Source organism: Hemitrygon akajei, chromosome 26 (genome assembly GCF_048418815.1).
Source record: "Hemitrygon akajei chromosome 26, sHemAka1.3, whole genome shotgun sequence".
Classification (NCBI taxonomy): Eukaryota; Metazoa; Chordata; class Chondrichthyes; order Myliobatiformes; family Dasyatidae; genus Hemitrygon; species Hemitrygon akajei.
The window spans coordinates 29,671,205-29,697,785 of record NC_133149.1 but is presented as its reverse complement, the minus strand read 5'-3'; the positions used below and the strand labels follow the sequence as shown (position 1 = coordinate 29,697,785).

General features: G+C 37.5%; 2 protein-coding genes across 3 annotated transcripts in view; one reads left to right on the top strand and one right to left on the bottom strand.

Moving 5' to 3' along the window:
• jhy (junctional cadherin complex regulator) overlaps positions 1 to 3,796 on the top strand; it is a 79,376-nt gene extending 75,580 nt beyond the window's left edge. Inside the window, exon 9 of the mRNA XM_073029760.1 lies at positions 1,190 to 3,796. Within this exon, the coding sequence (XP_072885861.1) occupies positions 1,190 to 1,402 (213 nt within the window). The 3' untranslated portion in view covers positions 1,403 to 3,796. The remainder of the gene's footprint in view (positions 1 to 1,189) is intronic.
• Positions 3,797 to 19,938: 16,142 nt separating this feature from the next.
• On the bottom strand, positions 19,939 to 25,730 carry bsx (brain-specific homeobox). Of its 2 annotated transcripts, none has more exons than XM_073029756.1 (3): positions 25,345 to 25,730; positions 22,300 to 22,493; positions 19,939 to 21,192 (listed from the first exon to the last, which is right to left on the bottom strand). In XM_073029756.1, the coding sequence occupies exons 1-3, from the start codon at positions 25,607 to 25,609 to the stop codon at positions 20,935 to 20,937; spliced, it is 717 nt and encodes a 238-aa protein (XP_072885857.1). In that variant the 5' UTR covers positions 25,610 to 25,730; the 3' UTR covers positions 19,939 to 20,934. The 2 variants fall into 2 exon arrangements, with proteins under 2 accessions (XP_072885857.1, XP_072885858.1); XM_073029757.1 differs by having other exon boundaries at positions 22,300 to 22,490.
• Between the last annotated feature and the right edge of the window lie 851 nt (positions 25,731 to 26,581).

The window sequence follows — 26,581 nt, the reverse complement described above, 5'->3', positions numbered from 1 at the left end:
TATCTTCATATGATAAATTGCTTTAGCCCAGTTTCACAATCAATAGGCTAAAAATTGTTACACATCCATTACGGTGTGCTAAGAATGAAATATTGCATAATAGTTCCTCTGTGGTTGAAACCCATAATAAAAGTATGCCTCTCAAACTTCCTCTCTCAAAGCTCAGATTGTGAGGTTAACCTACAGATCCAAATCTTCCTTTAACAGGAGAGCAACAGAGCTCAGCGACTGGGAATGGGAGACTGAGATTAGGAATGAGACCAGCACTTCTTTATTGAGGAAAGGAAATCAGAAGCTGAGTGATTTTTCTGATAGGAGGAGATCAGAGGCAGCAGATGGCCCAAGGCTGACTTAGTAGGGTAGGGTAAAAATGGGAGATGCAGATTGGAGACAGAAGCCATTAGATTGTTTGGAAGGCAGCGGTGGTCAGCCTCTGGGTATATTGTAGGGTTGGGAAGCTACCTAGAAATCAAGAGTATTGGGGAAGTTAAATTCTCAGTAGGGATGGGATTATGGGATTATAGGCATTATAGGGAGAGTATAAAGGACGATTCTAGTTCAGTGTTGCAGTTTTAAAAACACTTTCCTTCAGGAGTGTCCATGATGGGTGTCTAGAGGGTAAATTGGATAAACTTACATGTTTTGTTCCAAAAGAAATAGTGTGATCACTTGAGTCAAGTATGATGTTCTCTTAAAGGCTTGTCTCTGGGATGGTAGTGTGGATTCCCTTAATGGGGAACGCCTCTGTGTGATTTTGTTTAATGTGGAGAGGCTGTTGCATGGGAAGCTGCCACATGGTCCTTGACAGATCAAGGTCAGGGTCCAGTGGGGTGTAATGTAAGACAAATGGGAACCCTTCACTGCCATTGTGAAGTGTCATCATCTTCCGCTATCTCCACCATTGAGGTCTTGGTTCTTGTGCTCCCAGAAGAAGTATAGCATGGGTAATGATATTATCATATGCTGATACGAAAATCCCATTCAGGATGCAGGAGTGACTGATGATAAGGAACTACATTATTCTTTCTTAATGATGCAAATTAACCTGAAAATGGTCATTATTGTGTTTCAGAAAAGACCATTCTCAGTTTCACAATGCAATTGAATTTACAAACTTTGTTCCAGAACACAATGAGTCATACTATACATTAAAATAGACTTTTTCCTGTTTTATTTTACAAAATCCTAGGCAAAAGAATATGCTAAAAGCATTCATAAGCCAAAACCACTTCCAGCTAATTCCAAGGTGGCCAACGAGATGCTGGGTAAGGAAAAGTTAACAAAACTTGGTCAATGTGTACAGCTGGACCCATCTGAAAATACAATGCTTGAGATGATGCAGGATCGACATGAAAAGGAGAAGCAAATTGTGGCAGCCTTTAAGGCAATGCACATGACCTAAAGATAAGAAATACTTGAATGTTTCGTATATATAATGAATCATACTGAAAGGTCTTATAATGTCACATTAACAGCACTCTAAGTTTATATTGCCTTTTTAAATGATCACAATTGCATGTTATGTCATAGAACAATCATTCTGTTGTTGAGAAGCAAATAATGCTCTATGCAGTCTACACAAAGATGGTGAAGGGAAAACTATGTTTAACTTCTTTTCTAAAAATATCTTCCAATGCATTTCTTTGAAATATCAAACTTATTTGAAATATCAGAATATCTAAACACTTATTTAAATCAGATTAAAGGCCATTTGGGAACCAATATTTGCTGTTGTTTCCAACAGTTTTCAACCCCACCTACAGCATAGCCGTTAATCATTTTTAGGCTATGGGCAAAGTGCAGAGAGAGGATATTAATAGAAGGATCTTTTTTAAAACATGACCGGGCACAAAGGACTTAATGACTACCTTCTATTCCCCCGATCCTCTGATTTTATAATATACAACTAAACCAAAAACCTTCACTGAGTAAATTACTTCCAATAGTAATTTAAAAATTATTTGTCAAATTAAAGTGGGCAAATTGTTTGAAAGATTAATCATCTCTATGTTTGATCTCACTGTTAGTAGAGATAACATGCATAGAAATAATGATAGAGGCACAGGGTTACTCTGAACTTGTAACTGAGTTCAACAAAATTAAATGAGATATTACACTGATGATATAACCCTACTATTGTAGGTAGTTTTACATTTTTTCCAGCTTATATACATGTGTGTTTTCCTTTGTTAATTTTAGTGAAAAAGTAAATTAGAATATAAAATGTATTCTATACCAGTGTTCCTCTCTAATGATTATTTTATTGTAATTTTAAAATATTATTATTTCTGTTATCTTATTATTTCAGTTAATAAGGGTAAAAGCAAGGTACATTTAATGTTGTTGCTTTCAATCCTGCCAGTCCTCGAGGCAGCACTGAACAGTTAGTAACCCAAATATCAAATGTGCACAGGCCTAAGAACTAATACTTACAACTGGTGTCCTCTCAATCACCCAGAAGTGAAGAAATATAATTGGATTTAATATAATCACAAAGTGAGTGCAATACATATGACATCAGATAATATAAAAGCAGCTCTCATCTGTAGACCAAATAATATGAAAATACACTAGACATATCACTGCCCCATTATTTATTGTTTTGAAGCATGAGCACTTTTATACACATTTTGTTCTACTTCCATAGGTGCTAAATGTAATTTTAACTTACAGTTTTACATTTCTTTTTAAATCCCAACTAATTTCATAATGTTCAACTGCAAAAGGTGCATGGATATATATTTATCAGTTAAATATATGATAAATATATCTTAATCTTTTCATCTTCACAAACATTGATCATTATTTTCGATGATCATTCCAATGATCCTTTTTGGATTTAGTAGCCTCTGAATCACAAAGCCTTAAAATAGGTCGCATTCTATGGCCTTAGGATAGAAATTGAGATTGACTCTTCAGTGTAATATTGAGATAGTGCCATCCTGTATTTTGGTTGAGATATTAAGGCAAAGCCACATCTACACTTCCATTTAAGCATAAAAGATCAATGCACTATTGAAGATGAGCAGGAGATGCATCCAGTCCTCTGGCCAATACCTACCTCTCCATCAACATTACTAAAGTATTTTATATTATTATCACAGTGCTGTTTTGGGAGCTTACTGTGTAATGATTTGTTTTCCTATTTCTGCGTTATTATAGTGACTAGACTTCAAAAAATACATCATTAGTTCTAAGTTGCATTGGGTTTGAAAGACACTACTGTATATGAAAGCATTCTTTTAAAAAACATTTTATTTAATTATATAAATCAACTTACTTGATATAAAGGATCTTTTGCAACCTTGTGTGAATAGAAAACACATCAACCTCATTGATACAGACTAATGACCCATACAATTGAACAAGATCACCATTTCATGAACTAGCGCAAGGTTATTGCTTACTGTTAGTACGCCAAATGGAACAGTGAGAGAAAGTAAGAGAAACTGAGACAAAAAAATGTTTAAGCACATGTGTATTACAATTTCTAACATTCATTAAATACCTAAAAAAAAATCTATTCTGTATTTTAAGTTATTAAAATCAGCCCATAATCTCAATGTGCCTGGACTTTTTTTCTGATAAGACTACTTAAAGTATGATCCATTAAACTTTACATGGACTGGATTGATTCAACTCTAATTTCATATACTATTTCTTGATGAGAAGTGTTAATGTTTCAAAATATATTTTTATGAATTATCGTATTTGTTCATTATTTTAATGTTTAAAATACTTTTAGTTTTTTGCTATGTAATTAAAGAAAATATGATCAGATTGTGAATCCTTCTCTGTATTTCAATTAAATTAATTGTACTCTGTTTTCAAAATGGTCTCAAATTATATTATTATTAATTTGTTGAATAATTTAAGTTGTTACAGACATCATTGATTTTGGCCGGAGCCAAAATGTTGTAAAGAGTACTTCTATGATGATGTACGACTGGACTGGTGTCAGAAATATCAGGGGCTGCGGAGAATTTGGATTTTGCTTTTATAGTGTATGGTGTTATGACTTTTACTTTGGATAACATTATGTGATCGTGTCCAGCTTTCTGACTGTGTAAAATCCACTGACCCTGAATGCAACATTGAGCATTCACTTTCTTTTGTAGACTTTAAGCAACTTATCTGGCCTTTCAACCTCTCTAATATTCTGTGCTTTTCATTGCCCGTGACATTTAAGGAAATTCACTGAGACAAGTTAATAGTCTTAACTTTTCTCCCCTGTTCTTCTGTTATAGATGTTCTCTTCTTTCCCACTTTCTGTGTGCCTCTCAAGCATTAAATCTGGTACATCTTTCTCGCCTATTTTCTATTTCCAGTGAATTATCATCAGCATCAGATGCTGACTGTTAACCCTTCACTGATTTGTCTTGACCTGGTGAGTATTTTCAGAGTTTTCCATATTTTGCACTTCTAAATTTTATTTTATTTAGAGATACAGTGTAGAACAGGCCATTCTGGCCCAACAAGCCACACTGCCCTGCAACCCACCTATTTAACACCAGCCTAATCACAGGACAATTTACAATGACCAGTTGACCTACTAACTACACAGTCACAGGGAGAATGTACAAACTCCTTACAGATGGTGCAAGAGTTGAACTCTGAACTCTGGAACACCCTGAGCTGTAATAACATCACACTAACCACTTGCTACCATGGTGCCTCAATGTTTTGGTGAGCAATCACATGTATTTCACCACATCAAGAAACATGCATTGCTTAAGTCATATTTTAAAGTAGACTGATAAGTCAGAGGAGTCAGATAAGTACTATGAAGAAAGAATGTAATTTTTTTTAAAATAATGAAAATCACAGATGTGTGAGCATAAAAACTATTTCAGTGGATTTGTGAACATAGAACTTTAGATTCTAATCTCAAATAAAACTGCAGTTTAGATTTTTTTTCCTGCAGTTGTAGACAAGCAGAAAAGGGAAAATGTTGTGTATTCTTCAATAAAAGAGCTCAAATGTAATCCCGAAGTGGCACCAATCATTATAAAAGTTATTAGTATGTAGAATGCCTTGAAGTGACTCAATTATTTTGTTACTTCAAAGGATAGTAAAAAATAATGGATTACATTATTTGTGTATATCTGTCATCTGGCTGTACTTAATTTTGCATACTAGCTTTGTACAAAATATACTCTGTATCTAAAATAGTGTGCATGCAAGTATTCTACCAGGAAAATCTAAAGCAGAGAACTAGGTAACATAGTGGCATATGGAATGATCCAGTTTTCTGACATGTAAAACATAGGATTTGTTCTTAAAGCATTCTGTATGCGAAAGGTGGTGTGAGGCCAATTTTAACAGAGCATTGTGATGATTTAAAATAGATAATGCTTCATGAATTTGGAATATACCTTTGTACCAGGGCCCAAGCTTATTTCTTCCTTTTGTTCCAATGTGCAATCAGTTACTGAACGGCAGCTGGCACATCACAAATAGAATGCAACCTGTTGGCCTCCCATTTTTTGACTCTATATTAGTGTATAATAAGTAAAGAGAATGGTGGTTTGTGCATGGTGGTTATCATTAACATTTTAATATTACACTGAGTTTTGAAAACTGCCTTCTTTGAATTTTCGTCACAACCTAGTCCAGATGCCTTAAGCAAAGGATTCAATGCTCCTGAACAGAATTGTGTTTGCTCTATGCATGGCCACTGGGGTTAATTGACAGACAACCCAGACAAAATCATAATTTGAAAACTTCACAAAAAATTAGGGACCTCATCAGATTGTCCCATCCAGAATCCAGTATAAGCAGAGCCCTATTGCAGGAAATGACATACAAGTGCAACAGCTGACAAAATTCATCAGAAGTGGTAGGAGGTCCAAAAATATTAACAGCTGAAAAGAGCATTTTTATTGCCAATTTGCAAGGTCAACCCATGCAATCACTATATGAATGATTGAATCTTGATGTGTACATATACACAGATGGATAAATATATATACTGTATAGTCATTGGTTTTATCCTGTTCTTTTCAACTGTTGAATTATGCTGTCTTCCTTTATCTATCTTCTCTCTCTGCATCCCTTTCTGCACAGCCTCTGTGATTGGTGCACCTGCTGCTACATTGCGCCACTATTAAATGGTCTTTCTTAGCCCAGATATCAGTATATTTTCTCATTCTTGGCTGCTTCTGCAAATGGGTCACAAAATGATGACACTTTGAAGCAGTTCTGATTAGGCAGAAACTTGTTGTCCGTACTTAAAAGTGATAATCCCCACCATAATGCAAATCTGAAGCACCTATTTCTTTAATGGAACCTTTAGATGAATATCAAAGAGCTATTTACTCATATGTAATATTTTAATTAGATTGCATTCCCTATTTAACCCATCACGGACCCTTTGATGCTCTGTGTGTATTTAGTGTTTAGCCTCAGATGCGAGAGTTAATGAATGCCGGACCTTTTGATTTAATGAGAACTCTGCCTTTCCAGTTCGACTCTGTTTGCATCCCTTTATTCTCTTACTATAGAATTCAGTTAATTGAAGGAGTCTCTTACCACCACACATTAAGAAGGCCAAATTAGCATCCCTTCTCTGATTAAATAGCACAGGCAGACATTGGGTCTTTGAAGTGAAGCCTGCACTGAAGTAGACAACAGTGTTCTGAAAATGAGCTGATGGCCTTGTTATTAGGAGAAAATGCAGATGTGCCCCATGTGCTGCAAAATGCTTAATCTCTTAATTGATCACCTTCCGCACTATCCGTACACCAATGCTTTCCTTTTAAATTGGCAGCATATCAAAGTCACATTTTGGAAAATGAACTGGTTTACCTTATAAGATCTCCAATGCACTCCATTTTCTTCTTTCACATATAATGTTCGCTCTAAATAATTGGCTTCCTTACATAACCATTTAAAAATTTTCACCAGAATTATTTGTCAATTTTCATGATCTGTGATACTTTTAAAAAGTGTTACGGTGTATACTGTTAAGTGCTTTACAAGGAAAGGGGATCTTTTGATGTTTTGCAGATAAATAATAATGCAAATGCTTTTCATGACTGAATATGTGCAATATGCACAAAAAAATCTGTAGAAGGAAATGACTAATATGCACCTGTGAAAAGCAAAGGCTAATAAATTTTATAAATTATGGAAACAAGTAGATACTTTCCAGGCAGGGCATAAAACCGTGAACTTTGTGCATTCTTTTCTTTGGTGAGACTGAAATTACCAGTGCCTTCCCAGCCAACCTGCTGATTTGAGACCCATTAGATATAATTCCACTGGAACTAAATTAATTTAAAACATGGTGTCATGGTTTCTTGTTAATGTACTGATAATATTCACAAAGCAACCCTCAGATAAACACGAGAAAGCATTAGAAGTTACAATAGAAGCATTACACCTTAGGGAATATAGAATATGGAACTGAGTCCATGCCATTACTCAAGTTGGAGAAAGCAATGTACAATTAATGTCAAATAAGGTCAAGAAATGAAACTGACAATAGCAACAACTGTCTAAAATAATATAGCCAATTTACTAAAGGTGATTAGTTCATTTATTTTAATTTAGTAGCATTATTAGCATAGTTGTATAAGGGAATGACACAAAAGTTGAAAACTTAGATTGCAAACATGCTTTTCCAACCTCATGGTGATGGGGCTGAGAGGGGAGATTGAGGGGGCTGGTTAGGAAATGATGGTTAGAGGTAGGTAGATGTCAATTGTGTTCCTATAACCTTTATTCATTAATCTAAGGATCACATATCAATGGTGCTCAACATGGTTGGCCATCTTCAATGTCCTGTGCTTATGTTTTAATTGTACACATTCTTTAAAATTGCATAGTTTGACATATATTGTCTCTCCTCAATCCCCCTACCAAATTAAATCACTTCATATTTCTACTTGACAACTTTCATGAATTTTTCTCTGTCCTCTTGGAGTAACCACTTGCCATTCATTTCCTTTCTCAGCTTTGAGACATCTGCATGCTTTGAATGATGTCCTACATGCCAAAGGGCAATTAAGCCACTGAAATTTTAAAAAATCTTACTGACACAATCATTTTTGCATATTCCACCACCATTTTGCCGTGCTCATGTCCTCTGATTTAATTCTTTTCTAAGGAGTACACAGGTAAATTGTTACAGTTTCCATCTGGCAACAACCAAGGAAGTAATGTTAATGCACTACAGCACAGTCCAGGCCCTTCAACCCTCCATGAACTGTTAACAGATGAAATGCACTGTTATCTCATCTAATTTCTTTGTGGCATCCAAATTCAATGTGAGTTATCTGATGCTTATTAATTAGACAGACAAGAAAAAAATACTGTGATGAAGTATCTGCAAGCATTACCTGAAATTGCATATTCAAGAAAGGAGAAGAAAAAGAGAAATACTTCAAATCTGTGTTAGAGTAAAGCTCCAAGAATCTGCAGTCTGATTATTTTTAAGCCCTGTTAGTTCAGCATTGGGCTCATCAGTCACTACTTTTAAGCTTCCTCTAAACTGACCTGGGTCCTATTTACCTAACATTGTGAAACTGACCAAGGCTCCAGTTCCCCAACACCCTTTAAACTTCCTTGGTACACTGGAAAATGTGTTAAAAAAAACTTTGTAGATTCTGAAAAAAAGTGCAAGTGTTAATAATACCATCATTTAGTCAGGAAAATCCACCAGTGGGCCACCAACAAGTCCCAAGTGTGTTGATTACTAGAGTTTTATAGTTCTGGAATAATCATATTGGTTTTATTGAAGTCTTTACCAATGTGTAACACATCTGCAGCAAGTATGCTATTGCATCGGAAAGAAAATGAAGTTGAGAGTATTTATGTTTGTGAGTTTGTTCTAAACTTCAATTAATATCAAATTCATTCTCAAACATTATGGAGGAATTAAAAGAACAATGGAAGTGTTATAGCCATGTCAATCATTAACATTTCTCTGACAGCTATTAACAGGATTTGCATCTGATTAATCTATTTCTGAGTGCATCAGATTTTCCCCTTTAACTCTTCCAAAATAGTTTTAATCGTCAAACCCAGAATATCCAATGTGACTCATCAGTTACAATTTCATCTGTAGATTATTAGTGGATAACAAATTAATAGTTATCTTAAATTAATTATTGTGGTGTAAGATATTACTATTATTTCATAATTGAAATGACATTATGTACAAGTAATACACAACAGGACTGACGAAGGGTTTCAGCCCGAAACATCAACTCTTTTCCATAGCTGCAGCCTGGCCTGCTGAGTTCCTCCAGCATTTTGTGTGTGTGTTGCTCGGATTTCCAATATCTGCAGATTTTCTCTTGTTATGCACATGTAATTTATTTACAAATTCAAAATGTAGAGGAAAGGTAGATACACAAAACTGGAATTATAATTAAGTATGACTAGTTAACAAACAGATAATTTACAAAGATCATTAAATGACAGGTAATTGTTCTAACAAAATTGCAGCCAATAACTAGTTGCAGTCTTGTTTTAGCACAAGATACCAAAATTTGACAATCAGCAGAAAAATAAAGGGGTTCTGGATAAAAAGTGAATCCAACTGAAATATTGAAACTTAGTGCGATAACTAAAGAACAAAAAATAACAACCTGAAGCAATGAAAATAGAAAATGGAGTCCCCTTCTTAGGCATTCCCTGCTGAGTAAAATATTAATTCTAATAAAGAAATGTTTAGAAATGCATTAGATAATTTTACCACTTTATGTTACTTTATGTGGCAAGGGCACACTGTCAAGTGCAGGATGCTTAAAAGTCATTTACAAAATTTCCTGTTTGAAAAGGCAAATTTTCAATGTCTCTTTCATCATTAAACAGTACTGAATGATGTGATGTTGCTATATTTGAATGATAGCCACAAATTAAACATCCCAGAAAACTATGTGTCTTTACTTCAAATTTATCAAAGTTTTGACATTTTCCTCTCTCGTTCCTTTTTCTCAATCCAATCATGCCTTCTTCCTATTTTTCTGATGAAATGCTCAAATGTGCAGTAGTTCTAGAAAGACAAAGGTGCTAACTTTCAGTCTAAACTAGAATGTAAATGTAAATCCAACTACCAGCAACAGTAACTTCAATGAACAGCGTCGTATTGATGAATGAATATGCTCTGGAGAATGGAGGTGTGGGGTGTATGAAGGGATTATTTTGATCTCTCAATAGGAGCAAATTTCAGCCTGTAATATTTTTTTCCATTATCATTTTGTTAATTCAATACAAAATAAAGGTTTTGAAGATCCTGGACTCTAATACAAAATTAGATAATGTATCACCTGGCTAGAGGTTTAAGTGTAAAACAGCCACCCATGGTGAAACTGCCTTTGCTGTATTTGAAAATATATCAATAAAAGTCATAAATCACATAAATGACCATATTCTCAACTCTTTTTGCTGTCTGATAATTATACTAACAACAATTTATTGAAGGTTCAGTTACTATCCTTTTTATCCTTTGAATTCATCCAGATAATTTAGTTATTTTCTTCCTTTGCAGATGGCTGTGATACAAATAGGCAAGAACTGATCTTTAATTGTGAAAAGCTTTTTAGATGTAATGGTCATCTTTATGTTTCTCCAGTAAACAGCACTGCCAGCTCCCAGTCCTGTCTTTATTACAGGATTATAAAAAGCCACCAATCTACCATCAGATACTCATTGCTGAAATCTACCCCTAGTGAGTGGTTCATGCTCTGAATAAAGGCATTAATAAAAAAAAAGTGTATTGCAAGTGAGCTCCAAAGAAATCTTAACCAATTTATTTGGATTTTTATTTTACAACTATTAAAATACTTTAATACTGACTGGTTAATCAGTGTTAGACAAAAGTAATGTAACAACATGATGGTTCTGATATTTATAAGGAGACCAGATACAAGTAATGGGAACAGTAAGCCACTCAGCCTCTTGAACTTGCTGTGATATCCCACAAGATGTATAAGATCTTCTACCCTGTCCAGTTTTATGCTTGATAGCATATTTTTTGGTTTCTCTGGATTCCAAAACTCAATTTCTGCTTGAATTGCACTCATCCACAGAACATCCAGAACTATGTAGCACTGAGCATTCAAAAGGTTCATAATCATCAGAGTGGTTCCTGACCTCAGTCCTAAATGTTTGACGCCTTATCCTGAGTTTATAAACCCTGGTTCTAAGTCCTCCGGCCAAGGAAAAGGCAAGAGATTCTGCAGATGCTGGAAATCCAAAGCAACACGCAAAATGCTGGGGGAGCTCAGCAGGTCAGGCAGCATCTATGGAAGGGAAGGGAAAGCATCCAGGGTGGGTGGGGCTTTGATTATGCTGACTGTTTTTTTTAAGGCAGCGAGAAGTGTAGACAGAGTCAATGGAGGAGAGGCTTGTGTTCATGATGGACTAAGGTGTTTCTACAATTTGCTGCAATTCTGTGGTATACTGTATCTGGATAGCAAGTTATCAATGATGTTGTTCGTTATGTGCCATATTGTATGACGTGGTCAATCATGGACTTTCCGTGACCATGATTGTTCTTGGCAAATTTTTCTACAGAAGTGGTTGGCCATTGCCCTCTTCTGAGCAATGGCTTTGCAAGGCGGGTGACACCTTACACATCCTTTGATAGAGACCTATCTCCACCCTGCCACCCCTTCAATGATATGGGGATGTAATATAGAAAGAGTAGAAAGTTCTAACAAATAAAATGGCATAATAGCATTTCAGTTTATGATTTAAATTGTTGCTTAGGAACCAGTCAGAATGAGAGATCATCTGGCATTGACTGTGAAAGCCCATTCTAGAAGGTATACAATATGGGACCGGGGGGATCATGGAACAGTATATGATTTTAATTCATCATCAGTTCCTCTGAAAAGCTGAAGCAGATTTGAGCTATAAGGAGGAGCTGATGTTGTCAGGTAATATCTGCAGCTTTACTTAAAGTAAAATAAAACTTATAGAATGAAAAATGCAGGGCTATGCGCGAGGAAAGTGTTAGATTGATATTAGAGTTTGTTAAAGTGTCAGCACAGTATTGTGGGCCAAAGGACTTGTACTGTGCTGCAGTGCTCTATGGTCTGTAATTTAAACTTCTAGATGCAGTTGACAGAACTAGTAGATAATGAGACCAGATGTCAGCCTAACTCCATACTTTGGACTTATGTAAAATTGCTTCTGTGGCAGAACTCTTTTTTTTTTTCATTTCACCCATCACCCCCGTGTTTGTTGAGCCCCAGTAGATGTCATTCTAGAAATTCCTTAATTATTTCACTTCATTATCCATTCCTAAGTGTCTTTTGACATTAATTTGAATAAAGCAAAACTCTGTCTTATGAACACACTTTGACAATCTTGCCTTTTACATCCCGCAACAGAATGAAGTTTATTTCTCATTTCCATGCCTTAACAAAGTTGCATAATGAGATTTTCTATACCAGTCAACCAGCTATGCAGAGATCTTTTTAAGAGAAAATGGCCATCAATTTTAACTCAAAGGCAATGTTGTCCTTTGGAGCTACACCATGAATGAAATGATCAAAAAAGAGCCATTGTTGACTAAAGCCACTAGAGAATGGATTTGAACCCATACTTCAACTAAACATTAGGATCCTAGAAAGTCACATATCTTAAAAATAGACTTGGGACCAGCTGGGTGGGTACCGTGGTCAGCATGGATTTGTTGAGCCAAAGTGCTTGAATCCATGCTGCTTTGCTCTTTGACTCTATGACTCTAATTATTGATTTAAAACCTTAAATGATAAATGTTTAGATTTTTGATTTATTTCAATAACAAAATGAGAAGTATGCAATGCACTCAAAATGCTGGAGGAACTCAGCAAGCCAGGTAGCGTCTATGGAAATGAATAAACAATCGACATTTCGAGCCAAGACTCTTCTTCTGGACTGAAAAGGCATCACGGCCCGAAACATTGATTGTTGTCTATTCATTGCCATAGATGCAGCCTGACCTGCTGAGTTCTGCCGGCATTTTGTGTGTGTTGCATTGGATTTCCAGCAATGCAGACTTTTTGTGTGCTCATGAGAAGTATACAGCTATTTCTAATATTTCTCCATATATTTTGAATCTCTAAATTAAATTCCAATGTGCTTAATTTCACAAGGTCAATGTTTTAGAAAATTACTTTTGATAATAACTTTGCTTATTAAATCTTAAAAAAAGCTCAGCTACTAAAACTGTCCTGATGAAGGGTCTCAGCCCGAAACGTTGACTGCTCATTTCAACGGATGCTGCCCGACCTGCTGAGTTCATCCAGCTTGTTTGTATGTGTTAAAACTGCCTTAGAATTTTAACACCTTTATTTTTGTCTCACCTAGAATATTATATAAAGTCTGTAAGGGAGCTTCTTCATATCTTTTCAAGCTACTGTCTAAACAGTATCTAATAATAGAATTGATATTTATCAGGGTAAATACTACAAAGTCTGAACCAGCTTCTAACATATTTTTATCATTGCAGAACATTACATAGCCCATTCTCTGATTCACTGAAAAGTATTATTAATTGTGTTGTTACTTCAGGCTACTGGCCAAGTAGGGGAACATAGGAACAAAGGAGAGGGCAATTTAGTTGCTTAAGCTTGTTCAACATACAATTAAATCATTGCTGATCAGTACCTTAACTCCAATTATCCACCATAGCTCCATATGTCTTCATATGCTAAACAAATGAAAATGCTTTGACCTTACACTGGAAAGGCCAAATGTTCCAGCAAGCAGAATATTTTTGGTGAGATAGTTTTAGATTTTGGCTCTGTTTTATTTTGTCTGAAAGTGTTTCCTGATTTTGCTTCTGGTGTTGACTAAAATATCATGTTAACACCATTAGAGTGCTTAGTTACTCTACATTGTCAAGTCTTTTTATGTTTTAAATTATGAGAGAAAAGAAAATGTGTGTGCCTTTATGTATGAGAATAGTAGAGGGAATGTGTGCTGTGCTTGGTTCATGTGATCATGTGACTGTGATGCACTCAGCATGGCTCCCTGACATCAATAAATAACCTTGAATTCAGTTCAGTTCTGCTGTGTACTTTGCTTCATGGAAACATGACTCACACCCACTATTTCAGACCCTCTGCAGCTCGACGGCTTCATCATTCTCCACAAAGACAGGACAGCTGAGTCTTTTAAAGGCAGTGGAGGTGAAGTTTGCTTTATGATAAACTCATTGTGGTGCAAAAACGTTGTGTTTCTGTCTCAGTCCTGCTCAGCTGACCTAGAACTTCCAGCGGTCAAGTGTCGTCCATTTTATCTGCCAAGGGAGTTTTCCGCCATCATCCTGGTAGCAGTGTAACTTTCATCTCAGGCCAATGTCAGGCAGGCTCTGGAGGAGCTGAGCAATGTAATCAGCAGGCACAAAATTGTGCACCGTGATGTCTTCTCTTTCATTGCAGGAGATTTCAAGCAGGCTAGCTTGAAGAAGTCTCTGAACAACTACCACCAACATATCACCTGTGAAACCCAAGGAGCCAACACACTTGACCACTGTTATGCCACCATCAAGAATGTTTACTGTGCCATCCCACACCTACACTTTGTAAAGCCTGATCACCTGGCTGTATTTTTACTCCCAGTATCTAAACAGAGACTAAAGGCCATGGGACCAGTGTTGAGGACTATAATAGTATGGGCAAAGGAGGCAGAGGAGTGGATATAGGACTGCTTTGAATCCGTGGACTAGACAATATTCAGAATTCATCTTTGCGTCTGAATGAATATGCCACAGTTGTCACTGATTTAATAAAAACCCTATGTAGATGAGTGTGTGCCTTCCAGAATGTACCAGGCATACCCAAATCAAAAGCCATGGATGAACCAGCAGATTCATGGTCTGCTGAAGGCTAGATCTCTGGCGTTCAAGACCAGTGATCCAGAACTATACAAGACGTCCAGTTATGACCTACGGAAGGCTACATTAAGAGCGATAAAAACAATTCTGATTGAGGTTAGAGACGGAATTAGATGCACGTCAGCTCTGGCAGGGTCTGCTTGCCATTACTTCCTACAAAGGGAAACCTAACGTCATGAATGGCAGTGATGCTTCACTTCCAGGTGAGTGCAATGCCTTTTTATACACGCATTGAAAGGGAGAATAAAACTATGCCTGTGCAAATCCCTCCAGCATCTGGTGACCCTGCTGACACCTTGGAGGCCAATGCCATAACGTCTTTCAATAAGGTGAACCCTCACAAGGCATCAGGCCCTGATAGTATACTTTGTAGGGCACTGAAAACTTGTGCCAACGAACTGGTGGGAGTGTTCGAGGATAACTTCAATCACTCACTACTGCAGTCAGAGGTCCCCACCTGCTTCAAAAGGGTGACAATCTTACCAGTGTCCAAGAGGAGCAGGGTGAGCTGCCTCAATGACTATCGCCCAGTGACCACTCACATCCACTATGATGAAGTGCTTTGAGAGGTTGGTCCTGGTTAGAATCAACTCCTGCCCAAGCAAGGACTTGGACCTGCTGTAATTTGCCTATTGCTACAAAAGGTCTACAGTGGTTGGAATCTCACTGGCTCTCCACTCAGACTTGAATCACCTGGATAATAGTAATACCTACATCAGGCTGCTGTTTATTGATTACAGCTCAGCGTTCAACACAATCGTACCCTTAGTTCGAATCAACAAACTCCAAAACCTGGGCCCCTGCAAATGGATCCTTAACTTCCTCATTAGCAGACTACAGGCTGTGCGGATCAAAAATAACACCTCCTAGTTGACAATCAACATTCACACACATCAACACTGGAGCACCCCACTACTCTACTCTTTCTGCACCCACGACTGTGTGGCTGGGCACAGCTCAAATGCCACCTATAACTTTGCCGATAACACGTTTTTTTTTGTCACAAAAACAACTTTGCACTTAACATCTGTAAGACTAAGGAAGTGATTATAGACTTCAGGAAGGGGAAGTTGAGGGAAAACACACCAGTCCTCATAAAGGGAGTAGCAGTGGAAAGGGTGAGCAGTTTCAATTTCCTCAGTGTCAACATCTCTGAGGATCTACCCAGGGTCCAACATATTGATACAATTACAAAGAAGGTGTGACAGTGGCTATACTTCATTAGGAGTTTGAGGAGACTTGGTATGTCACTAAAGACACTCACAAAAAGACTACTCTGCCATCAGAGTAATCTGAGGCAGAGTAGTTAGGCTTTGGCACAACAGGGCTTCAGCAAGAACAGGCAGAGGCAAGGGAAGTTCATTCCTTATTTCTTATTTAACTGTTGAGAGAATAGGGGGTATGTCTACAGAACCAGTGTTCCGTTCTGAGTTTCTGATGTGGGATTTCCAGGAGATTCCCAGCCTCCCCGATTGCCATATCTGCTCCAGGTGCATCAAGATGCAGCTCCTTAGAGACCATGTTAGCAAGCTGGAGTGATCATAATACATTTGAATTCATACTGCAATTTGAGAGGGAGAAGCATAATTCACATGTATCAGTTTCGCAATGGAATAAAGGGAATTACAGGGGCATGAGAGAGGAGCTTGCCCAGATGGATTTGAGGAGGATACTGGCGGGGATGGTGGCAGAGTACAGCTGGCTGAAGTTCCTGGGAATAGTTCACTAGGTGCAAGATAGATATGCCCCACAGAGGAAGAAGTTCTCAAATGGCAGGGGTAGGCAACCATGGCTGACAAGGGTAGTTAAGGACTGCATAAAAGCCAAAGAAAGGGCATATAAGGTTGCAAAAGTGAGTGGGAAGTTGGATGATTGGGAAACTTTTTAAATCCAACAAAAGGCAACAAAAAAAGCTGTAAGAATGGAAACCATGAAATATGAGGGAAAACTAGCCAATACTATAAAGCAGGATACCAAAAGTTTTTTCAGTTACTTGAAGAGTAAAAGGAAGGTGAGAGTTGATATTGGACCACAGGAAAATGATGCTGGTGAGGTAGTACTGGAGGCCAAAGAAATGGCAGATGTGCTTAATGGATACTTGGCATCTGTCTTCACTGTTAAAGACACTAGCAGTGTGCCAGAGGTCTATGAGTGTCAGTGAGCAGGAGTGAATGGTATTGCTATTAAAAAGGAAAAAGTGCTAGGCAAACTCAAAGGTCTTAAGGTGGATAAGTCACCTGGGCTAGATGGACTACATCCCAGAGTCCTGAGAGAGGTTGCTGAAGAGATAACGGATGCATTGGTCATGATCTTTCAAGAATCACTTGATTCTGGTAAGGTCCTGGAGGACTGGAAGATTACAAGTGTCACTCCACTCTTTAAGAAGGGAGAAAGGCAAAAGGAAGGAAGTTATAGGCCAGTTAGCCTAACCTTAGTTGTTGGGAAAGTGTGGGAGTCTATTATTAATGGTGAGGTTTTGAGGTACTGGAGACAAATGATAAAATAAGCCAAAGTCAGCATGGTTTCTGTAAAGCGAAATCTTTGAGTTTTTCGAGGAAGTTACAAGCAGGATGGACAAAGGAGAGGCAGTGGATGTCATTTACTTAGATTTTCAGAAGGCATTTGATAAGGTGTCACACATGAGTCTACTTAACAAGATAAAATCTTATTCCGTTACAGAAAAGATACTGGTACGGATAGCTGAATGGCTGATAGGCAGGAGGCAACAGGTGGGAATAAGGTGGGCCTTTTCTTGTTGGCTGCCAGTGACTAGTAGTGTTCCTCAGGGGTCAGTATTGGGACCGCTGTATTTCACATTATTTGTCAATGATTTGGATAATGGAATTGATGGCTTTGTGGCAAAGTTTGCGGATGATACGAAGATAGGTGCAGGGTGGGTAGTGCTGAGGAAGCAATGCAATTGCAGCAGGACTTAGACAAATTGGAAGAATGGGCAAAAAAAGTGACAGATGGAATACAGTGTTGGGAAATGGATGATAATGCATTTTGGTAAAAGGAGCAATAGTGTGGACTATTATCTAAATGGGGAGAAGGCTCAAACATCAGAGGTGCACAGGGACTTAGGAGCCCTCGTGCAAGACTACTGGAAGGTTAATTAACAGGTTGAGTCTGTGGTAAAGAAGGCAAATGCAATGTTGGCAGTTATTTCACGGGGAATAGAATATAAAAGCAAGGAGATAATGCTGAGCCTTTATAAGACACTAGTCAGGCTGCACTTGGAGTATTGTCAACAGATTTGGGCCCCATATCTCAGAAAGGATGTGCTGTCACTGGAGTGATTCCAGAGCAGGTTCACGAGAATGAAGGGGTTAACATATGAGAAACTTGTGGCAGCTTTGGGACTGTGCAGACTGGAATTTAGAAGAATGCGAGGGGATCTCATTGAAACCTACTGAATGTTGAAAGGACTAGATAAGGTGGATGCGGAGAGGATGTTTTCTATCGTGGGGCTATCCAGAACTAGAGGGCACAGCCTCAAAATTGAGGAGTGACCCTTTAGAACAGAGGTAAGGAAGAAGTTTTTTAGGTAAAGAGTAGTAAATCTGTGGAATACTCTGCCACTGACCGTGGTGGAGGTCAAGTCCATGCATATATTTAAAGTGGAAGTTGATTGTTTCCTGATTGGTCAGAGCATCAAAGGATATGGTGAGAAAGCAGCTGTATGGGTTGAGTGGGATCTGGGATCAGCCTTGATGGGCTGAATGGCCTAATTTTTCTCCTATGTCTTATGGCTTTATGGTCATAACATGGAGAGCATTCTAACTGGTTGCATCATGGAGGGGCCACTGCACAGGATCAGAAATAGCTGCAGAAAGTTGTGAACTCAGTCAGTTCCATCATGGGCAGTAGCCTTCCCAGCATCCAGCACACCTTCAGAAGGCAATGCCTCAGAAAAGTGGCATCCATCATTAAGGACCCCCATCACCCAGGATATGCCCTCTTCTCATTGTTGCCATCAAGGAGGAGGTGCAGGAGCCTGAAGACACACACTCAACATTTCAGGAACAGCTTCTTCCCTTTCACAATCAGATTTCTGAATGGACAATGAACCCATGAACACTACCTCACTCTTTTTCCTCTCTTTTTCCACTGCTTAATTTAATTTTTCTATGTATTTATTGTAATTCATAGTTTTTATTATTATGTATTGCAATGTGCTGCTGCTGCAAAACAACGAATTTCATGACATATGCCCATGATTTTAAACCAGATTTTGATTGTGATTCATGGGTACAGACTCGCAATTGTTGATGAGGTCTTTATAAAACTAAGTAGAATGGCAAAATTTCCATACCAAAGGAATTAAAATAGCAGCAAGAAAGTTAAACTAATTTGATTATTTGTTGTGAACTGTTTTTAAAATGTACTCCATTATTTAGGTAATACCTTAATGTGGCTGAATTATTTCTTTATATTTTCACTGAAAAATATATCACAATTGTTTTAAATATGTTCCAAGACTAATTCAAGTATATCTCATTCCATACTGGAGTTTCAACATGCTTAAATGGTGCGCTGAATGAGTTCTGATTAAAGTGTGATTAACAGGTAGTGAGTACTATTTTGGAACTTAAAGGAATGGTCATTATTTGAATGATATTTGCAAATTCATTCATGTTTTCATGCATGTTTTATCATAAACCTGCTGAAGAGGTGGAAAATTTATCTTGAAACTGAAAACTGGAACTTTTAAGGAGATAAAGCTGTTAAAATATTTTGGAAGCCAGCACAACATGGTTTGTACATATTGATGTCTTATTCTGATCATTATAACCACTGTTAACAGAATAAAATGCACCTTTCCTGACCCTAAGTGTTCCAAACTGCTTCACGTTCAATGATATGCAACTGAATACAATATGATAACTTTCAAAATGACATTAAAAGACAGCAATTTTAATCCTATTTGATTTTATATTGACATCAAGCAAGTGAATTTAATGAATTTAAAAGCATGTTCTGAGGCTTATACAATATTATAGCCTTTAACTGATTGTCTTTTTCTGAGTCATAATTTGAATTTTGTGATCAGAATAAATTCTCTAATACTATTAATAGACTGACTGCAGGGAGACATTATGCAGACAGAGGAGATAAAAAAGATTGACTGTGTTGAAACAGATTGTGAGCAACTCATAAATGTTAAAACCCCTGCCCATGTTATTTAGCTTTCTGGCAAATAACACACATAACAATATGTATGGTACAGTACAACACATTATATATGTTATGTAGAGAATGTTTCATATTATACTGTATATTATACATAGGATAACACATACAGTATAGTTAAAAAGCATATACCATATAATTAAGATTACATTTACCATATATTATATAGAAAATACCATATACAATATATACTATGAAGAGAATAACACAATCTAATTTTTCTCCATGTTTGAAAGTCTAGTTAGTGAATTATTCAAACTTTCTAAGAACACAATTAATGTAGTGAACACTGTAATAATCTGGAGCATAGTATCAATTAGTTTCTAGCAATAATAATGCGTAATAAATAAGTACGCATTATATACACAAATCCAACGCCGTGTTTCTTTGTACAGGGTTTAGCTTCAAACCTTATTTATCACTGTTTTAAAGTTACGCTTACATCAATCTCTAGGAAAATCGGTTGACAACAGATTGAATTCAGACGGACTTCACAAAGTTAATTCCGTATCTTTTAAATGCTTAACTGCAGTAGGCAATGGTTTAAAAACTATTTGCTTGTAAATTATTTTATTAACATCAATATAACTTAAAATTATTGACGAGATGCATTCTACAAGTGCTACTGAAGAGTCAACATTAACAATATAGGTAGCATCAAGATTATTTCAACCTAATATATTTGACATAAATATTAGATTTTCGTTAGTTAACTATATACAGGAAAGAGCTTCCGATTTGGAAACAATCAGAAGCTACTGTCGGGCGATTGGCGCGTAAGGTCGGTAGGGTTGCTGTAGTCTTCGCCCAGCCCCCTCACAAATCCAACAGTCTCAAAGTATTTCCCGTGTGAACAATAGCTCTTTCTGATGTATTTCGGGATTTTAAGTTTTAATCTAATTTTACGCTATATGTTCAGCAGAGCAAATATCATCGTCTTCAATAATATCCACATCATCTTCATGGTTCTCTAACAGAAAGGTGTTCTGGCTGCTTAAAGACTTTATCTCTATGGAACTTTTCGGATTTATTTCCGTCTCACTGACACTGGAGTCGAGGCGCTGGTCGCCGGTGGGTGAGTTTTTCTGGCCGTGATCATCCCGAGACTTTCTTAATTGTTTTTTATGCTTCATTCTTCGATTCTGGAACCACGTTTTAACCTGGAAAACACACCAGCCAGAAGCACAAAGAATTTGACCGGAATGAGAACACCACTGACCCAAGTGGGTTTAAAGATGAGCCCTGGCGCACGACGATATTACTGTTGGGGAAGGATGACACTAACAGCCGTTGACCATAAGATAACATTTTAAAATAATTCCTCAAATCAACGGACGAATTCCCAAATATAAATTTCGCAATGTCAAATCAAATGTGTTTCCGTGAGGCTTATAAAAATATTCGTAGTGACTTATTTCTGGAGAAACATAACAAAATGTTTTTTTAATTGGAATTTATACTTAATCTCAAAGGGTTAAAAACAAATTGGACGCTTTACGGCCGGAAGCTTTATTCAAATAATATTTATTTTAAAAACAAACTGCTAACAGTGTTTCGCTGTCAGTTGGATTTGACAAAGTGTCAGCATCACAAATCACAGCATGAAGAAAAAGAGGGAAGATTAGAAATTTCACAGGGATCACTTTTGTTGCTACAGGTGACTTGTTATTGACTGGTTATTGAACTAGGTGTAGTGAATGAGCCGATACTAGTGAGTATCTGTAAACATGTTTTAATTAAGGATAGTCCGTCACTCTACTGCATCATTTTCACTTGATAGACAATATACCTTTACTACTACAATATCTGCTCACTGCTGATTCTATTCGAAAGTATTTTGATTTGAGAAATAGCTCTGTGTCCTGGTCTTGTGAATTTAGGCGTGGAATTTACAATATAAAGTTTTAAGTGATGGCAAGCGTGTTTGCGTGCGCTTTAGGGAGACTGAAGCCTTGGGAGAGGGGTGATTTCATCGGTAGCATTAAGATTTTGGAGTTAAATACAACTAGGCCCCGTAGGGACATAAACAACGTAATCAGTCGACTCACAAAATTTGAAGTGCCCGAATTAAACTTCGTTCGAGGCTGTAAAACATCAGTGAGTTTATTTGAAAACCTCGATGTTTTTATCGCTCATTGTATGTCTTACATCGATTAGGTCGATCTTGTGTAATGAGATTATTTTGAAAAATGCTAAAGGACTCTCTGTATAAACCAAAAAACATTTGAGTCAACATGGTTTTAATGCAATCACCCTCCCAGCTGTACCTGGGTCTCCGAGAGACTCAGCGCTGACGCCAGTTCCACCCTCTCCGGGGTTGATAGATAGCGCTGAATCTCGAAGCGTTTCTCCAGTCCCGAGAGCTGAGAATCCGAGAAGACGGTCCGGGCTTTCCGTCGCCTGCAGTGTTTACCTGGGAGTTCGGGGGGATGCTGGAAGAGAGCCGGCACGTGCATCCCTACTGATAACAAGGGCACAATGTTTAACATTAATGTTTTCTCAAATCAGCACTCACCGTTATCGCAGATTCCTTTGCGCGATAAAATATCCCATAGTGATGGTATCAGCGGGTTGCCGAATATTCTCCTCCATCATCACCATTTGTCAAAGAATTCTAGTGGGCGTTCACTAAGGGCAGATGTTTCGAATTACCCCACTAAACAACAGCCTATCTACTGTAGCAGCAACCCATTGGAACGTTTCCCTATTTATACATTTCATTAGAGGTAGATTGAAAATCAATGACTATCTCATTAGGCGCTAAGATGGTACGAAAATAACAGAAGCATTTAAGAGTGCAAATCGTAAACATTTGGCTATTTACTCGTTAAACGATTACTTCTGTAAAACGTCTTTTCATTGTAAATTTTGAATGCGACTCAAAATGTTCTTTGATGTGATTTTCTATATATTAACAGGACAGTCTTTGTGAGATTGGGTTATCTATTTAAAGAACGGGTAAATCTTTGCCCGTTCTGATCATTTTCGATTCTGTACTGATTCATGGTAGAACTGGCGTTTGTTTTGAATCGTTTGGTGCAGGGCAATAAAGGAGGCTTGTATCAGACCGGCGCCGTAAGGCACTGTAATAAATAACGACCATGACGGCCTTAGCTGAATATACCTGATTTTTCCGCGCCCTTTTAAAACAACGAAATATGATGTAGATCTCTGAGATTTGTTTATATGGATAACAATTAAAACATTGTTAACACCATATTGGCACCTCTTAACTCGTCAGCGAAGATCCACTATGAAGTTTTAAAACGTTTACATTTTTTTTTCAAACTCTGGTTTTGCTTTGGGTCATGAGATAACAAGTAAAAATCGGATATACCTTTAACAGCTTTGAACCATTTGACAGTTTGAAATAATCGTTATGTTTTACAAAGATTATGGTTAAGACACAAAATATATCACGAATTCCTTTAAAATTCCAGAAGGAGATGAAGTCTTTCAAAGCGTGAAAGCCAATGTGTAGTGACGGAGGGGAACATATTCGAGTCACACTTTTGTCCTAATTAGTAGGTCATAATCCTTAAGACATAAATTGGCATATAGATATTTATGTTTGCCAACTTCCCGAATGTAAACCGGGATTCATTGTACTTCGATTTAAAGATGGTCGTTATATATTATATCCATGATTATATGTTCCAGAGCAAGTTACAACTCTCACTCGGCAGTTTCCTAAATATCGATTTCAAGGTATATACATGTTAAACGTATCTTCAAACCTCCCACTTTGAGCATGCTCTGGCCATTTAACCGCAAGCCTTCATGGGCCGGGGACATTTGTTTTGTTTGATAGCGCTCCTTTTGAAACGTTGAACTGTGCTTTAAAGGTGCTAACTAATTTGCTGAGTTACTGTGGAAGTTCAGATCAATAAGCGGTAGAGTGAAAGAGTTGTAGAAGAGCAAAATGGGCCTCTCGCCCCATCTCGTGAGTGCCGACTTATTTGTCCATTTACCCTAATGTCATTCACACGTATTAGGGCAATATCCTTCTGTGCCCTGCCCATAAAAGTGTCTCTCGAAATGCCTAGTAAGCTAACAAAGTAGGTAATATTGGCACGAGTCTGCCGTTTACAATGTTAATAACCATTTCATATATTTAATAGAAGAAATGTATTGGTTTCATTTTACTCTAGATAATTGCAATGGATTTTTAGCAATATTTCAATATTAATGTCACTTAGAATAAGATGAAGAGTTGTTAGAGCTCAGTTTTGGAAACCTGTTTTGTATTTTATTCTGGCGAAAAGGTACAGTTTATCTAGTATGTGTTTTATAGGATTATCAAGAAAATAGAATGGATGTAAGTCCGAATGCGGGAGCGGGAGATGAGTTTAATAAGTGCTTAAATTAGCTTAAACCCTCAAAAGAAATCGCAAAGTAGTCGAGAAAAAAATGTGCCCTGCTAATATCCCACCGGAAGTTGAAGTTTGAAAAGACGTAACTAAGCGCTTAATACATGTAACTCCTTAGCAGAAACTGTAGCTGAAGCTTATTAATTTAAAATATGCTTTTAAAAACAAGGCCTTAAGAATTAAAGACCACAATACATTCAGATTTCTTAATAAACGGGGGACTTTGAAGCGGTGATTAACACCTCTTTAAAACGAGACTTTTATTCCCCTGGACTGGATAAAACAAGTATGAGTTTGCTAACTTTCATTCATTAAATAAATTGATAGAACTGTTTATTTGCCTGCAGTCAGTCGAGATTCCATTGCAACAAAGTACTGTAAATCAACTTTAGCAAGGGTTCCCCTTTAAACAAAGTCTTCTAAAGAAGAAACAACTGTATCGTGAGGTTTGAAATAAATGTTTGAAACTTAACCCGCCAAGTTCTAATTTGCAGTATGACAGAGAGGTTAGCATTAAAATCCATTGCATTCGCAAAATCATTTTAACATTGCTCCTAACGCCTACGACTTACTTATGACCTGAATACTTGATTAAATTTCCTTCATTTATATCACAGTGCTGTCTAAGACTTTCGTTCCATTACACTGCCACGCGGTTTCTCCGAACCTGAGCAATTGCAACCAGTGGCCGGAATGCAAATGTTGAATGTTTGTAGCTGCAAAAATGTATATTTAATGTGTTCGATTAAATAATAGGAGTGAGGTAACTAAATAAACGTAAAGTGTGAATGTTTGGACGCTGCTTGCATGTTCAGTGATGACAGCGCTGCACCTACCGAGAAATACATTTTAAAGTTAAAATTCCTCTCTCGCCTTCCTTCCACTGGAAAACACATCCTTTTACTGATTTACTCTAGCTTATAAACTAGCAGATGGACTTACCAGGCGATGTGAGAAAGTAAGGGTGATGATGCTCCGGTTTGTGGAGTGGGTGATGAGGATGAGGTGCCAGTATCGTCGGAGTAGGCATTATAGGGTATCCATATTCTAGCAAAGGGACACGGGATGCCAAGGAACTGGCATAGGAAACGGGAGGGGCTTCTCTCACGGGCTTGGGTTTGTGGAGTAAAATATCTTCGATGAAGAAAGACGTTGGCCGCTGGGCCGAAACCTGGTGTATCGGGGACGTAAAATTCAGATTCATCATTCCAACTTCTCTGACTGGCAGTCCAAAGAGGGTTTCTTTCGTTTTCTGTTTGTGCGTGGAAACACCACTAACTGGTCCGACTGGTCTTTTATTGGCGAGACTCTTATTTTAGATGCAACAGGTTTGTAGGAGGCTGAGAGACTATTTACTGAAGTAAAAGATTTGCACTTCTCAAGGGAATATGACCGCGATTAGCCAATGGGGAAGCTCTGGGCGGAGGATAGGAATCAATGACTCTGCTTGCTGGGCATGTTGGCGCAGATAGCGTTTTTTTATCAGGAGCTGGCCCAGGTACTGAAAGAAGCGCGTGATGATACACATCAATTATAATAATTACTGCAGGCGCTTTGCGTTTCTTTTAACAAAAAAGTTATCTTATACGCAAAAAGAAGTATGTTATCAAATTCTAAAATATACCCCATCCACCAACCAGGCACATTGTAATTGTTCTTTTGTGATTCAAAAATCAATGTAACCATAAGAACAGGATTTTGTGGATATGCCCAACAGGCTGGCAACTTTCATTTAGAAGATAAATATGACGAGTAGTGGTTCTATGTCAAGTTTTCTGTTCTCTGGACAGATATGACCAAATATAGTAGCTTGTTCGCCATCTCCGAAGCTTCTTTCCTGTAGCTCAATAAAACTCACTCCGGTGCAATACCTTAACTGTTCCTGTACAACATCCGTTAAATGGACATTTTTGCTCTCCCTGTTCTATTGATAATTATTTAGTCCATTCATATGTTCATATTTATTTTAATTTGACCATTGGCGTCTCCGCTAATTGTTGATTGCTCAGTGCTGTTTGCGCTATTGTATGTAAATTGTTGGTTGCTATCGTGTTCTCCGTTGTAGTATTGTTGTGTTTTATGCTCGGCACCGAACCACAATAAAATAATGGTACAGTACGTTTTACATACAGGCAATAAAATGATTCTGAGTCAGTTTTCCAGTGTGTCTGTGATCGAA